The 16,150-nt window shown below is 35.3% G+C and overlaps 1 protein-coding gene across 1 annotated transcript in view; it reads left to right on the forward strand.

The window, feature by feature from the left end:
* TTC21B (tetratricopeptide repeat domain 21B) overlaps positions 1-16,150 on the forward strand; it is a 32,487-nt gene that overhangs the window by 8,199 nt on the left and 8,138 nt on the right. The window contains exons 10-22 of the mRNA XM_021400275.1: positions 707-804; positions 1,262-1,462; positions 3,034-3,163; positions 3,626-3,783; positions 5,016-5,240; positions 5,903-6,141; positions 6,436-6,508; positions 7,502-7,612; positions 8,243-8,381; positions 10,030-10,136; positions 11,623-11,811; positions 13,629-13,739; positions 14,954-15,035. Coding sequence (XP_021255950.1) covers positions 707-804; positions 1,262-1,462; positions 3,034-3,163; positions 3,626-3,783; positions 5,016-5,240; positions 5,903-6,141; positions 6,436-6,508; positions 7,502-7,612; positions 8,243-8,381; positions 10,030-10,136; positions 11,623-11,811; positions 13,629-13,739; positions 14,954-15,035 — 1,863 coding nt within the window. The remainder of the gene's footprint in view (positions 1-706; positions 805-1,261; positions 1,463-3,033; positions 3,164-3,625; positions 3,784-5,015; positions 5,241-5,902; positions 6,142-6,435; positions 6,509-7,501; positions 7,613-8,242; positions 8,382-10,029; positions 10,137-11,622; positions 11,812-13,628; positions 13,740-14,953; positions 15,036-16,150) is intronic.

Raw genomic sequence — 16,150 nt, forward strand, 5'->3', positions numbered from 1 at the left:
CCTACATTTGCCAAAGCTGGAGAGCTCTTACGCACTGCAGAAATAATAAATTCAAGGGCAGGTGGTAGAACAAGCTGTCTTCTGTGTCCACGGTGAAGACTGAAGTACATACTTATGTGTATGTCTAAATTAGGCTGAAAACATAATCAGGCAAGACTTCTTATAATTACTGCAGTTTAAGGATTGGAATTTCTTCGGGAGGGAAAGAAATATCTACTTTATCAAAAGTGAAGCTCTCAAGGAAATGAAGAATAAATATGGCATGCATACTTCAGTCTTTTCCCTGCATTTTTGTCTGTAGCACTGCCTTCTACTCTGAAAACTCAAACAGTATAAAAAATCTGGTTTGCATGTGGTCTGGGGTGTTCTTTTGTTACCTTATCCTGCTTGTTGGATTTGGAAGCAAAGCTTTATGGTGCTATGACTTGTGTTAGTCTAGAACCAGCTGAGGATTTACTGTGCTCAGCTTTGTAGTATTAGGCTTTGGATATTTTCACAAAATGACTTTATGGCATTGCTTATATTATGCATCTTCTATCTCAGGTATTTCTAAGTATGTGAGGTATCTAGTTACCGTAGATATTTATCTATTTTTTTCTTTAATTGCCGTTTTATTAAGAGACTGAAGAGAGAAGATTTCTAGAAAACAATCCATATGTTTGACTAAGAAGATGAATCTGAAATGAAATCTTTCAATATGTTACAGGAATTATCCGTTGTCAGCTAATACAAGGGCAGCTAGAAGATGCAGAACAGCAGTTGGAGTTTCTTAATGAAATCCAGCAGTCAATTGGAAAATCTGGGGTAGGAGGCATCTTTGTAAATTAAAATACTTTGCTATTATCTGAGTAGCAGTCTACTAGCTACTTCCATATTTCAGTCACTCGAGTGGAGCATTCTAAATCTAAATTTTCACTCTCTATCAATGTAAGTTAATAACTTTGTAACACGGTACTGTGTGCTTACTGAATGTTGTCTCTGAAAATAAGTTTGAAATGTTAAGAAGGGAAGAGTATTAATTTTTGCAGGGTGTTTTGCTCAGAAGAACTTGGAGCTTCTTCCACAAATTTAAAGAATGTAGTAACAAAGGAATGCAGTGATCATTGGTGTCATTTGCAGTGAACATCATGCGTAAAGTGTTACAGTACCTCTACACAAAGAAGAAATGGCTAACTACTCAACTAATGGTTAAGTAGTTTTGTATAAGTAACAGCTGAATGTATCTGGAATATTAAAAATGTTCTGTTTCTTTTTCCTGTAGGAATTATCTTTCTTGCATGCGGTCCTAGCTACGAAAAAGCATAAGGGACAAGAAGAAGTTATTGCCTTGCTGAATGACGTTCTGGATACTCACTTCTCATCTTTGCATGGTTTTCCTCTTGGTGTGGAGTATTTTGAAAAACTGAATCCTGATTTCTTGCTAGAAATTATTAGGGAATATCTTAAACTTTGCCCAGCACAGGTAAGCAGCTGTATATTGCATCTCTTTGAAAACAAACTATTTTAGAATTTTTTCTTGGACAATTGTGAAGCAAAAGCATAGAAAACTTTCCCCCTTGAAATGTGAATCTCTTGTGCTCAAGAAACTAAGAATACAGTGACTAGAAGTATCTTAATGCAAAACTTGATTATTCACACTGTGATTATTCTGGTACTGAAATATTTTTTTTGTCAGCTCAGGATATCTTTTCATTGTAAGCTTCTTCGACGTGTTGGTAAAAATCAGTGGACTACTACTTGATAAATACTATTACTAATTTTTAATTTTAGATGGCTAACTTCCTGTGACTGAACATGTTTGTGCTGGTTTTGGAGCAAAGATGTGTAGGACTTCAGTGGGGACCTGACATCTCTAAAGTTGAAGAAACACTGTTGAAGCACCTCTAAAGAGTGTCTTCTTTAAAGAGATCTTTCCTCTGAAATAGCAAGGAGTGGTCTTTATCATCTTTCTAGCAGATTCCTGGTCAAATTGTAGAACCTTTCCATAAATATTTCTTTATGTAAAGCTGTAAAATGCAACCAGCAAAAACGGCAAGTGTTCCACTGTTACAATTTATCCCACTGGCTTTGAGGTGATATGGCTTGAAAGTCTGGAACAACAGTAGCTATGACAACTCTGTGTAATTCTGTACACAGATGGAGATAAAATCAGTAATAAGTGTCATTCTATGAAGTAGTGCCTGAAGGTTTGCTTAGGATACTTAAGGGCAATGATGGTTCTTTAATTTGGAATGAAAACTGAACTGTTTTCTTAACAACAGTCCGTAGAAAAATCCTGTGAAAGATGACAATTTTCCTGAAGTTTCATTTTACCTGTATAATAAAAGAGAGATTGTGGCTTCCCGAGGACGTGTGTCCTGAGGGGGAATGTTAGCAGTAAACAGAGGCATCTTTATGTTGCCTTTTGCTTGTTATACAACGTAACTGCTTCATGGGATACAAACTGCTTCTAATAAAGAGCAACTAAAATGTGATACAGTATAGCAGTTGATGTGGAAGACTGTATGAAAGTGGTTATTTATTTTCAGGCTGCTGCTTTAAATTTGCTGATAACTATGTGGATAAGTTCTGTGGCATGGAAGGAGCACAGGGGAGACATCTTTCCTTCCCATCTCTCTGATCATTTCTTCCAGCTTTGGCTGTCTTGAAATGCAGTTCATATTACCGTTTTCTTGGATCACTTGGCACAGTAACTCTGAGCGTGCTGCCAAATGTTTATGGAAGACTCTTTAGTTACGTCAGGTCTGGGTCTGTTTTTCCTGGAATTCATGATGCGCTTTTATGTTCCTGCTGATATCAAGAAGTTTCACTTTAAATGTAAAATGTACTCTTATATTTCTTTACAACAGCTTTTGTCTCTTCAGCTTTACTGTTCATTAGAGTTTAAAGTGAAACTCAGACTTGAAACAGAATTCAAGTCCAAAGCCTGCTAGCCAATATGTTACTTCTGGGTTTTGTTTGTTTTGGTGTGTTTAGTTCTGTTTGATTTGTTGTTGTTTGGTTTTGCTAATTTTTGTTGTGGTTTACTCCTAGCCTGCAAGTCCTGGGCAGTCTCCTTCACCACTTCTCAAGCACTGTGCTTCTGTTCTTGAAACTGTGGTAAAAACCGTGCCAGGTCTTCAACAAGCTGTTTTTTTAATTGCAAAGGTGAAATATTTATCAGGTAATACTTGTATGAATGGTTAGCTATCCACCTCTCTAGCTTCTCTGATATAAAACATAGATTTCGCTCTTCATTTGTAAAGTATGTCTTGTCCACTGTGTTACGCTATGTAGCTAAGTGAAGAATACCTGCACTACTTTTGTGATCTGTGTGAGCATATTTTAGTTCTGCTGACACATTAATGTGATATTGCATCCATTGCTCTCAAAAAGATCCCAGCTATTAAATGATTTGCGGAGGGGACAATGAGAAAAAGTCTTAACTTTAACCTTGCTTTGATTTCTGTTCAGAGCTGCAATAAATAATTTAAAAAAAATAGTAGTCCTTCATGCATGAGTTTGTTCATTCAATACTAACAGTTATTAAAAAATAAGATTAAGTTAGTAAATAGTGAATAAATGTTCTGTTTAACCTCTGTTTCTTATCAGCTGCTTTTTCACTTCCCCTTTTCTGACTTCCTAGGGGATATTGAAGCAGCCCATACTAATCTTCGTTACTGTCTTGAAAGAAATCCTTCATATGCAGATGCACACTTACTGATGGCCCAGGTCTTTTTGGCTCAGAACAATACTAAACTGTGTTCTCAGTCCCTGGAGCTCTGCCTGAGCTACAATTTTGAGGTGAGTTGGACAAAAGAATCAAACTGCTTCATTCAGTCAGACATCCAAGGTTTTTTATACATTTTTGAATATAATGGTTTTTAATATGAGAGTTTTGACTCTTCCACTACAAGCTCAATATCTAAATGCTAATCTGAATATGGTATCTAAATATTTATCAAATAAATTACTAATTTTTTAACTAGAAAGGTTCAAAGGGCAGAACTAATCCCTTACTGCAAATACTGAAATTGTCTTAAAATACAAAAGGGATAGCTTTTTCCTCCAATTCTTACATAAATACTAAAACAAAGTTGTATAAACAGAATTGTTGATTGCAGACAAACTTCGCAGTTGACTTTAAAGGCCAACATAGAAGAACTTGAAAAGTGTTCCAGAGATTTTGTACTTCTTACACAGATGCAGTTACTAATGAAGATAGCAAAGATGCATGAGGAGTTCAGAAATGAAAATTCATGCTGTTTTAAGCACCAATAAATGTTATGAGTTTGACAGTGTGTAATGCTGACTTGTTTTATTTGTTTACATCAGTGGAATTTTCTGATTTACACTGATGAGAACACACTGTACAGCATTCCTTAGGTCTGAGTTGTGCTAAGGCTCTTGGCAGTGCTTAGCTGAATAGTGGGACAAGCTAGCAGTTTCTTGCAAGCATTCTTGTATTTTGGTTCCTTCATCCAAATGATGCAAGGAAGCTTAAGGTTAATGAACTAATTAGGAGATACTAAGGTGCTTGCAACTTTATATGTAATTACATTTCCCTTATTTAGATATCCTTTTCCCATTAAGTCTGTTTTTAGAAGTTGAGGTAATGACAGACAGGACTTAAGCCACATAATAATTCTATACTATTTTTAATTGATAGCCTAATGAAGCATATGCACTCTAATGTGAGATGCTCAAAATCCATTAAAATTCAGTCTAGTTTAAAATAATTCTTTCTCAAAGTCTGATATAGTGAAACAGATTAGTAATTAGTTTTTCTTTTATAATCAAGAACTTTTTTGCAGACTCCCTGAAAACTAATATTTACATTACTGAAACGTGAATCAGATATATTTAGAGGAAAAAAGAAACTGAGGTCAATACTGAGGGAAAAGGAATCTTTCAGGGAGTTGGAATACTATGCATAAGGGCAAATCTGGAAATTCCATCTTTCTCATTGTGTGTATGTAATATATAAAAAATATATGTGTGTGTATATATATATAATATATATATATTTCTCTTAGGTGAGAGAACATCCAATTTATCACTTAATTAAGGCTCAAACCCAGAAGAAGATGGGTGAATTGTCAGAAGCTATCAAGACCTTGCAGATGGCAAGGAATTTGCCTGGAATGAGAAAACATGCAGCTTCCTCAAAGATGAAAGGGAAGAAAATTGAAATTGATACCAGTGATCGTGTGGCTGTCTTTTTAGAATTAGTAGAAGCTCACTGTTTGAATGGAGAACCGGTAAGATCACAAACATATCCAGAAACAATTTCTTCTTCCCCTTAACAGAATTGTCTAATCCTCATTAGCTTAGAATATAAAACCATCAATTTTTCTGGCAACAAGATATGCCTTGTGAAATTTTGAAGATGTGGTATTTGACTTGACATCCCATATGTGAGACTTTACAGGAAAAAATATGTATTTGCATGTGCTAAACTTTAACTCAAAACTCTTATGGAAAGCTTCTAATTTTGTGGAGCACATACTGTTGATGTTCACTTGCAGGCACGTAGATTACTATTTTGTTGTCAGAATGCTACTACGAATATTTTTTGATTGTATCCTTACTCTCAGCTGAATCTTAATATGTGATAGGACACTACATATGTCTAAGGATATAATGTACACACAGTTCTGTGGTTTGAAGGCCAGAGGTCATCCTTTTCTAAGTAGGACTAGTTAGAATTTTGATCATTTTGTTGTATATGTGACATAAATGGAGAGTAACATTTTAAATGTTTCAGCAAAATAAATGAATACTGTGGCTTGGGTTTTGCTGTTTTCTTCTTTTTTTGTTATGTTTATTTTTGTATAATAGTCTCAGACATTTGCTTATGGTGGCTTTATTTTTGTCTGTTCAGCAACAAAAATTGTGATAATTCTGTTGGTTTTATTTGCAGCATGAGGCTGCTGTAGTACTGCAAGATGCCATTGATGAATTTTCTGGAACTCCTGAGGAACTAAGGGTCATGATTGCAAATGCAGATCTGGCAATTGCTCAAGGGGATGTTGAACAAGCCTTGACTATGCTCCGAAATATCACACCTGAGCAGCCTTACTTTGTGCAAGCTAAGCTGAAGATGGCAGACATTTATCTTCAGTGTAGGAGAGATAAGAAGTTATATGCTGCTTGCTACAGGTAAAAGTTTGTGATGTGTGCGTGTATTATTTTCCAAGATATTAAATGGTAGCATCTTGATCTCCTTTTTTCCATTTTTACTAGAACAGGTCAGAAGATTTAGTCGTATAATGAACTCAAGTGTTGTAACATTTAAAACGGTAATTGAAATTTCTATTTTAGAAAGATTTCAGATTTTTTGTTTTATGAAATAAAAATTAATATCACTAGAGGATAATATTGCCACACCCTACTTGTTTAGGTACCAATACTGACATGTTCAGTACTGAACACAGTTCTGTCCTCTGCTTCCAGAGACCTAGTAGAAAAACTGCCAAGTGCTCATACGTTTGTTCTTCTTGGTGACGCATATATGAATATTCAAGAGGTAAGTCCTTGCTAGAAATGAGTAAGTGACTGAGTCATTCCTTGGCATTGGCAAGTTGAGACAAAGTAGCATGATGACTCTTACTGATAGGTAGTTAGGAAATAAAGCGTTTATGGATGTAAAAAATGAAATTATCAGCAATGAATGTAGCTGTTCTAAATTCAAATTAAAAGCTGTTGAAAGTGCCTTCTAATAGTTTTGGGAGGGAAACTGAAGGAGGGCATTTCTTCTTGAAGAACATTCAGACAAAAATTTGAAGTGAGAGCTAAATTTAATTCAGAAAGAAGTTAGAGATGTTTAGAGTAGTTTTGAAACTCAGAATAATTACCATTACATTCCAGTACTGAAAGTTTGAAATAAAAATCATAAACTGTTGGATTTCAATATATACGCTGGACATCTTTTGCTTACTTGATGGACTGGAAATCTTAATGAGTATTTGTAGAAGATGCACTGAGTGGGTGAATGTAGAAATTTGAAATATACACACTTATTCTATTTTCCCAAAAATATGAATTTGGGTTAGAGCGTGCAACTAATTAGATAACTAGTTTGGAGAACTGTAGGTGATTAACAATTGTTTTCTCCTTAATGAAGAAGTACAAAGCAGAATATAATTTCCTTGTCTGCTCTTAGAGAACTGGAGGAAAGAAATGGATTATCTTCCATGATACTAATTTCACGGGTGCTTTGCGTTAACTAATGAAATGCGTGGTGGTAGAGAAATTTCAGAAGAAAAGTAATCTGAAATGAATTCAAACTCATTTGTTTGCCAAGTTCTTTCTGTATTTTGCTTTAACATGAAAATGTGTATTTAAATGTGCTGTACGCTTCCAGCGATCATACAGTGGTTATTTTTTTCTCAGAAGTTTTGTATTTTGTGAACCAGTAGCACTGGCACTTGCTATTGGAAGTACTACCAGATTTTTGTTTTCCATGCACATTTCTTACCTTACTCCTTGACTTCTGTGTTTTTATCTTTCACTATTGAAGCCTGATGAAGCCATAGAAGTCTACGAGCAGGCTTTGAAGAAAAATCCAAAAGATCCAGCTTTAGCAAGTAAAATTGGAAAAGCCTTAATCAAAACACATAACTATTCAAAGGTATTCTATAAATATTTGTTTGGTTTTCAGGTTGAGTAGAAGTGTTTAATTTTATGGCTGTAAACATACTTCCTATCCTGAAAGTAAGTTTACAGTGTAATATGCAACTGGCCAAAGTCATCGTTTCATATTGGTGGATATATAAACCTGATGACTTGTAGTTCTAGTGACTTAGACTTTGTGTTTGGACCTGCACTCAAAACCGTGGACGTTTTGTCATCAGGTTTTTCAGGTAGACTTTAGGGAAAATGTTTCTCCTTGTATATAGTAAAACAGAAATTTATAACTCTGATCCAACTGGAATTACACAGCTTTGGCAGCTAATGAAAATGTAGTTTAATGGACAGTGAACCAGCTGAAGATAGTAGGTGCTAACATGGTTAACATGCGTAATCACCAAAACGTGGGCTCTGGTTATTCTGTTTCTTTAATTTGGCTCTAAATCTTGGGAAGTCCAAACCTGTAATTAAATGACATCCTATTAATACAATAATTACTAGAAAATGACTTGGTTACAGAAGGAGTGAAGAAAGTAGTGAAAGCCCTAAGCAGTGTGCCATTAAAAAGCAATGTAGTAAGATTGTTTTCTGTACGATTTCATTCATAACCAGTTTTTTATGTTTCTTTTAGGCAATCAGTTACTATGAGGCTGCTTTGAAAAGCGGTCAGCAGAACTTCCTTTGCTATGATTTGGCTGAACTTTTAATGAAACTAAAGCAGTATGAAAAGGCAGAAATAGTACTTCAGCAAGCTTTAGATCATGAGTATGGTATGAATTTCATTAATTTACAGCATCGTGTGTAATTACTATTATTACTTGTTTGTGTTTTCAGTGTGGCTGTAGGCAATAATCGAGGTCCAGATCAGCATTTTTTTTAACTATAAAGCACAGGAAACTACAAAATGATAGATGGAAAAATACTCAAAAATAAACTTCATTTTTACTAAGATACTTGCCAGGATTTTTAAACTTGAAACATCATGTCAAGTAAATGCAACATCAGACCTCTACGTAAGCAAGTTTCTTGTTCTTCTTTGCTAGCGGAAGTTCTGATCTGAGTTGGTCAGATATAGATGAATCATTCCTGCTCTTAAGAGAATGGTCCTTTAAGTGGAAGATGCTGCCAGGTATCCTTCAGTGCAAAGAAACCAAACCGGCTGCAGATCCCCTTCTATACATAAGGAACGTGCATTCTCAAAGTTAATTCTTGCTTTTTTTTTCAGAATGTGCAGGGAAATGTCGATTCTATACTTGACTTCATTCTCTTAATAATAATAATAACAAACAAATAAAGAAAACATTGGATTAGCATTTTATTCCTGACTTAGGCACTTGAGGATCTGGCTAACTTAATAATCTTGCTCAAGAGAGCTTGATTTTTTTAGTGTGGAAAGATTAAATTAGCATTAAATAGTTTGCCCCATGTATGTTAAAATCTTTTCTTCCATCTTACAGTGAGACAACAAGTAAATAAGCCACTGTGGATTTTTTTATATCTTTGATATACAATACAACACAAGGAAAAAAAAAATAGTATGTCATTGTCTAATGAATTCTTGTTCCATTGGGCAAACTGTTGAATAGTTCAATATCTTTGTTTAGAAATGCTAAAATATATTTCCTAAGATGTCAAAGAGAAATGAAATGTAGGGAGTGTTATGGAGGCAACAATCTTACACAGGGACAAGAACAAGTTGTAAACTGTCTGTCACAATTACAATATTTTGAAGAGAATTTGCTAATATAGTTCATTACATTTATATTTAAAAAAAGCTTTTCTGTTTTAATATGTAACTGTGCTCAAGACACCACTTTCACAATAGATTAAAATGAATACAAATGGGAGAACATGTAGTATGTGAATACTACCTTATATATATGTATTTTTAACCATTACTCACAACTAGCTTCATGCTTTTTGAATAGATACTAAAACATTTCATTAAAATAACTGCTTGTGTTTGTGTCTATCTTACTTGGACTAGCAAAAGATATTTTGAGATGCAACTAGACATCTCATGAGAAAATCCTACGCTTTCTTTTGGTATGGTGACGCTGAATCAGTTTGGATGTTTTTCATCACTTTCAAAGAGGTTTTCAATATGAAATATAAAGAATGGCTGTTTTTGTTGTCTTACTTATAAGTTACTCATATTTCTGAAAGTGCAAATAGACAAACAGTCAGGTAGTTTGTATTCTTTTTACAGCTTTAAGCATCTTTGCCTTAAATCTTGCTCTGTGGATTGCTTCTTCCATTGCCTGCTAGCTCTGCACACAGAGTCAAACCACAATCCTAAATAAATGAAATCAAGCTGTGAACTTCTCACTTAAGCTCGTGCCTGGAATATGTAGAGAATTTTTACTTCCCAGGATAAATTCTTAAAATAATCGTGGTTTGTTTATGTAATTCTTATAGTTAATGAATTGTCTTCTCTGATGGAAGATGGACGTTACCAGGTTCTGCTAGCAAAAATTTACAGCAAAATGGAGAAGATTGATGAAGCTATCACTTCATTACAACAGGTAAAGGGAAGACGAGAAGAAATCCTGTGAAGGCTTGCAACATCTTCATTTTTATTCCTTGTTTTGCTTTTATCGTGGTTACTAATCACAATACTTTTGTGAATAAGGAAAAAGCATACGTGGTAGTGTATGGTGTGAACTGTGAGTGGTGTGAAATGTAAAGATAAGTCTAAGCTCTTTTGAGCAGTGTCATCTGAATTTTAGATCAGGATTCTGGGTACTACTGGAAGGCTGCATTGATACTATGTGCTCATTTGTGTGTGGAGCGCAGTTCTAGCAGAGTAGTTGAAAACAGCGTCTATTACAGATCCTTGCTCAGCTCAGAGTACTATTCAGAGAACAAACTAGGACAGCTTTCAATGGCTACATATCGTTTTCTTGACTCTTATTTTTAAATAGCAACAGTAAACTGTTAATTCTGAAGTTTAATATTATCATTCAGTGAGTCTTGAAAGAGCAAATTTGGAAGATACAGGCAACATAATCAGTTTAGAAGATGCTTTCTCAACACAAATCTTGAGTAAGAGGTTGGATCCTTACATTCTTCTCTTCCGTTACACTTCCAATCTCAGTAGGCCTAGCTGGTCACTCGTGGTATTACCTTTTGTTAAACAGCTTTCTTCTCTTGCTTTTTCAGAGTGACATTAGGAATTCCCTGTGAATTTTACTGTTTCCATTAGTTTTCCTTCCCTTCTGGGCAAAATGGTAGGAGGAGGGAGTGATTCAGTACAGCTACAGCTTGCTAACTTCAGTTGACAGTTCAGCACAGCTCTTCAACTTACTCATTTCCAAATGAGTGAAGCAGCTTTTTTGAGACTCAGTTTCAGCTTGAGCAGAAGGAGGGAGTCCTTTATGTGGGAGTTACATAGAATTCTAGTTTAAATCAAAGAAAATTAATCAAGTGTGATCAGAATTGGGCACAGCTGTTTCCTTAGCTGTCCTTACCTTCTTCTGGGGCATCTGCCTTTAACAGAGATCTTTACCTCTGTGCTTCTGTCTTTTCTTAATCACTCCCTAAATGAAGAAGCTTAAAGTAAAATGTGATAGTTGTTTGCATTTTTGCTGAGTTTTCTATACTTAGTAAAGAAGTACATAGACTTTGAGTTTTAGCTGCTCAAGTTTTGTTTGTATGCTTAATTTTAGCCTATTTAAAGTCTGTGAAGTATAGACTTCACAGTGTTAGATTGATGTACAGTAGAGAAGTACATTGGGATTCCATCGTCTTGAAGTGTTAAACGCTAGGCTGCTTTCCAGTATGTGTTTAATGTGATTTTTGAAAAGGGGAGGTAACCTGGGGAAAGATGTTCATGGTTTTTTGTTTCGTATAGCAAAGAATTCTCTACCTTCTTTTTCTATTACTTGAAGATTTTAATGTGCACATATAAGCTTTTAAAAGTTGTAGCTATGTTGTTGTAAAATGAACTATATACTATTGATTCCTTTCGAAAGAATGTTGACTGATTTCTTATCCTTCTCTCCACACTAGGCTCGGGAATTACAAGCCAGAGTACTTAAACGGGCTCAGATAGAACAGCCAGATGCAGTTCCTGCACAGAAACAGTTAGCAGCTGAAATTTGTGCTGAGATTGCAAAGCATTGCACAGTTCAGAGAAACTATGAAAAAGCAATTAAATTTTACAAAGAAGCACTTGTTCACTGTGAAACTGATAAAAAGGTCAGTCCTCTTTCTGACAATTATGCATTTGTTTTCCTCTTCACTTTTGATACTTAGCAATGCATTTTTCCAATTATCCACAGTGTAGAACTATATTTGCAATTATTTTTGATTTATGGTGAAAACCACAAAGGCTCTGTGTACATGTTTGGTTTTTTTTGCCTTGAACTTTCTCCTTCTTGTCACTTGGGAAAAAATAGTTGTATATATTCTGCCAATTTCAGTCTATTTACATAAAATCCTCATTTGAGTGGTGGTCTACGTTCACTGAGTAGTCCATTAGTTGCCTATATGATAGGGCTGTCGTCATGCAACTGTTGAGGGCATGTAAAGAATGGTACGGTAATAACAGAGACTGCTTCAGCCTTGCTAGTTGCCTGTCATCTGGAAAGAAATCCCAGTGACTTCAGTCAGTTCAGACAATTTCTGTCTCTGCTGTCTATGTGCTAGTAGTTCTATCCCTACTTGATAAGATTCTGGTTTTATTCAAAAAATGTTGCTATTGCTGAGCAGTGATTATTGTACTGCTTCTCTTTTCCCTTCACTGTCTCTTTCACACAAAACTGCCTGCTAAATTCATGTTTTTAGCAGCATTTCATACTTATTTCTCCTCTTCGTTTTTCCCCTTCACAGCCCTGGGTTTTAGAGATAAGAGATTTCTTAGCCTTTTGCTTCTCTATAATGAACACCAACATTAGTTATCAACTTGAGAGATTTTTTAAGGCTAAAAATAAGTAAAAATTATGTCAAACTTATTCCTGTGTTTTTTTGCTAGCATAAAAGTGTTATTGCATATTCAGGTGTATGTGAATACTTCTTATTTTGCTTCTTTTCATTGTACAGCTGTGAGATTATCCAGCTGCTAAACAATAAGCACATCACTTGGTTTTAATACTTGAACTCCAGTGTTGTGGTATCAAGGATACCTTGTCCTTCCTAAAGCTACAACTTTAGCAGCTTTGAGACTGTATTTCCTTGAGGCAGATTTTTGGCTTTATTCCTCTCTAGCTACGTGGAATGCAATGATGTCTTAGCAAATCTAAGACTGAATTTCTGATTTTAAAAACTTGTTTCCTACTTAGAGTACTGGGGTAGATGTCCAGTTTAGCTGATGTTCTCTGACATACCCCAAGCAGGAAGTTTCCTAACTAGCGTACTGCTTCCCAAGTCTTCCACTGTAACACATATGAAAACTTTCTTTGAGTCACTCTTCTTATAATTAGAATTCTTATATATGTGCTAACTCTGTATCCATTCCATTGCTTGCTCACTTGACTTTCTGTTTCAGAATTACAGTAACTGAGCCTTGCAGATGCATGCTTATGTAAATTCTGGTTTGTTAATATTTATTCTGTGGTTGTTTCTCATAAATGAATTCATACACAGTCTTAATGTATTAGGGTAGGGAAATGCAAGCAAGAGAAGAGTTTCTGTTAGAATTTGCTTATATTGCACAACTAATAAGTGAATGTTAATGAAATATTTGCTTGTTGGGACTTTGTAACTATTTGTGTGTACTTTTTTCCCAAGAAAACTATTCTTAACAAAATTTTTTAGTCTTCAGAACAATACTGTCTGAGCATTTGTCTTCAATTCTAGAATAACCCATTAAAGAAGAAAAGTTTTACCTTTTTTGTAGCTGGGGGTATTGAAATCAATTAAATTGTTTTACCAAGAGTCTACAGAAAACAACAGTGAAAACGATCTGTAGAGTAGAATTGTACAGCGCAATCTGAAATCTCAGGTAAATATGTACAGAACTGAACTATCCTTCCTTAACCATATGCAAATCAAAGATAAAATATTTTACTGTACAGGCAATGTTGGAACTGGCACGTTTGTATCTTGCACAAGATGATAGTGATGCCTGTCAACATCAGTGTTCATTGTTACTGAGGAATGACCAGGATAATGAAGCAGCAACGATGGTAATGTACTGTTATACTAATTTTGTATTAGAAATTTTATGAGGTTTGTGTGTCTGCAGTGTGATGGATTCATAAAATACTACTGCTAGAAAGCATCACATCTCAGAAATGTGAGCAAATCTATTGCAACAAAATGTTATTTCTGTTTATTCTGGATGCAATTCAGTGTTAAATGTAAATTTTTTTAAATTTAATAAATAGCAATCTTCATTTTATCTCAGTATAAAATGTGTGCTTAATATAGTACAAGTGGAGAAAAAGTGGTAGTTCTAAGATTGATTGAGGTGACTTAACTGCATGCTCTATTAACAATTATCAAGTGATCATAAAAGAAGTTACTTTACTTTTCCATCACATTAATAGTTCAGCAAGCATCTTACAAAGGAAAAAAAAAATACCCCCTTCCCCCCCCCCCCCCCCCCCCCCCCCCCCCCCCCCCCCCCCCCCCAAAAAAAAAGAAAATGCCTTCCAGAAGGAAATAACTTTGTACTTAAGGTGTTTTTACATTTTACATCCTTATAGAATCATAGTTGACTCTATTCATTGTTAACCATTTTGAGTCACTTCAACAGATTCTCTCTGTGGTTTGTATACCTTTTGGCTTACAAGACAGCTCAAGAGACTGAGCTACTTTTGTTTTAACATTTAAGGAGCAAAATGATTTTAAGATTGGAATAACATTCTCTTACATCAGGTAACATCTGGAATTTATCCTAGTATGGTGCAAGACTGGGAGTAATAGCATTCCAAATACATTTCAATAAATCTACTCTTTAGTAACTATCTCTTAGGAGAAAGAAACTGAAATAAGAACGAGATTTACTTTCTCTGCTGAATTGGGCTATGTGTTTCTTTTTCCTTAACTTTAGGGTAGTTTGCTTTTCTATATGTTTAATATGAATTTCTGGGAAATAAAAGTATTCAAGTGAAAACAAAACATTGTTGATAGGTACATCGTAATGTTTTATTCTCTCTTGCTTTCTATGTTAAGTGGAAAAACTGAGAAGTGAATCTACTCATTATTATTCTGTGTGTCTGTATAAGGTGTTTATTCTCCAGAGATTAGTGGGGAAAAAAGCTCTGTTTACTTTTTGTTGAATTCCTGCAGCACTTTAAACGTATGGTTTCAGCCCCTAGTTTTAAAGAACTAGAGTTCATTTTAAAACAGTTTATAAGGTTTTATTTTGTTTTCTCTGAATTGGTCAATACTGTAGATGATGGCTGATCTCATGTTCAGGAAGCAAGACTATGAACAAGCAGTCTTTCATTTCCAGCAGCTCCTTGAACGCAAGCCAGGTGAGTATTCAGTAGTGGTATTTTTAATTCTTTGATGCTGATCTCTAATGAGAGAGAGGTACAAATAAATGAAAAAAGCTTTGCTAAGTGCTAGTTAAAATGCAAATAAAACAAAGACCACCACTGTCTATAAAAACATAAAGCTATTGTAGGGAAAGATTTCCAAATAGCTTCTCTCAGATACAGTAATTTACGCTGCTGCAATGCAATGTGCATTGTTTAACTTCAGCCAAATACAGTGTTATTTACTTGTAACTGTAAAGCACTTTCTCTTGTATTTAAGCTATCAAGTTCCCAAACACAAGCCTGGAAATTTATTTCTAGGCAAATAAAAAAATTATAGATGATTAAAGGAAACTTGAATTGGAAAATGGTTATGACCAGACAGAAATGTGTTTAAATAATACTTTAAAGAATGTCAAGCTTTCTACGAGACTTTGTGTGAAACAAGCTGTAAGAGTACAGCAAATGTTTTTGAGCGCTCTTGAAAGTGAAGCACAATGGTACTTACCTTTATGCAGCTTTTCTAGAAGTATTGCAAGTATCGCTTTTTCTTTAATCTGACATTATTATATAACATGACTTAGAATCATAGAATAATAGAATTGCTCATCCTGGAAAGGACCTTCAAGATCATCAAGTCCAACCGCAACCTAACCATACTACCTTAACTCTAACAACCCACTGCTAAATCATGTCCCCGAGCACCACATCCAAACGATTTTAAACATATTCAGGGGTAGTGACTCAACCACCTCCCTGGGGAGCCTGTTCCAGTGCTTAACAACCCCTTCTGTAAAGAAGTTTTTCCTGATATCCAACCTAAACCTCCCCTGGTGCAACTTGAGGCCATTTCCCCTGGTCCTGTCACCAGTGAGAAGAGACCAGCCCCGCTCTCACTGCAATCACCTTTCAGGTATTTGAAGAGAGCAATAAGGTCTCCCCTCAGCCTCCTCTTCCCCAGACTAAACAGCCTCAGTTCCTTTAGTTGCTCCTCGTAGGGCATGTTCTCCAAGCCCTTCACCAGCCTTGCTGCCTTTCTTTGGACCTGCTCCAGCACCTCAATGTCCTTTCTGTACTGAGGCACCCAAAACTGAACACAGCACTCGAGGTGA

This window comes from Numida meleagris, chromosome 5 (genome assembly GCF_002078875.1).
Source record: "Numida meleagris isolate 19003 breed g44 Domestic line chromosome 5, NumMel1.0, whole genome shotgun sequence".
In the NCBI taxonomy this organism is placed as follows: domain Eukaryota; kingdom Metazoa; phylum Chordata; class Aves; order Galliformes; family Numididae; genus Numida; species Numida meleagris.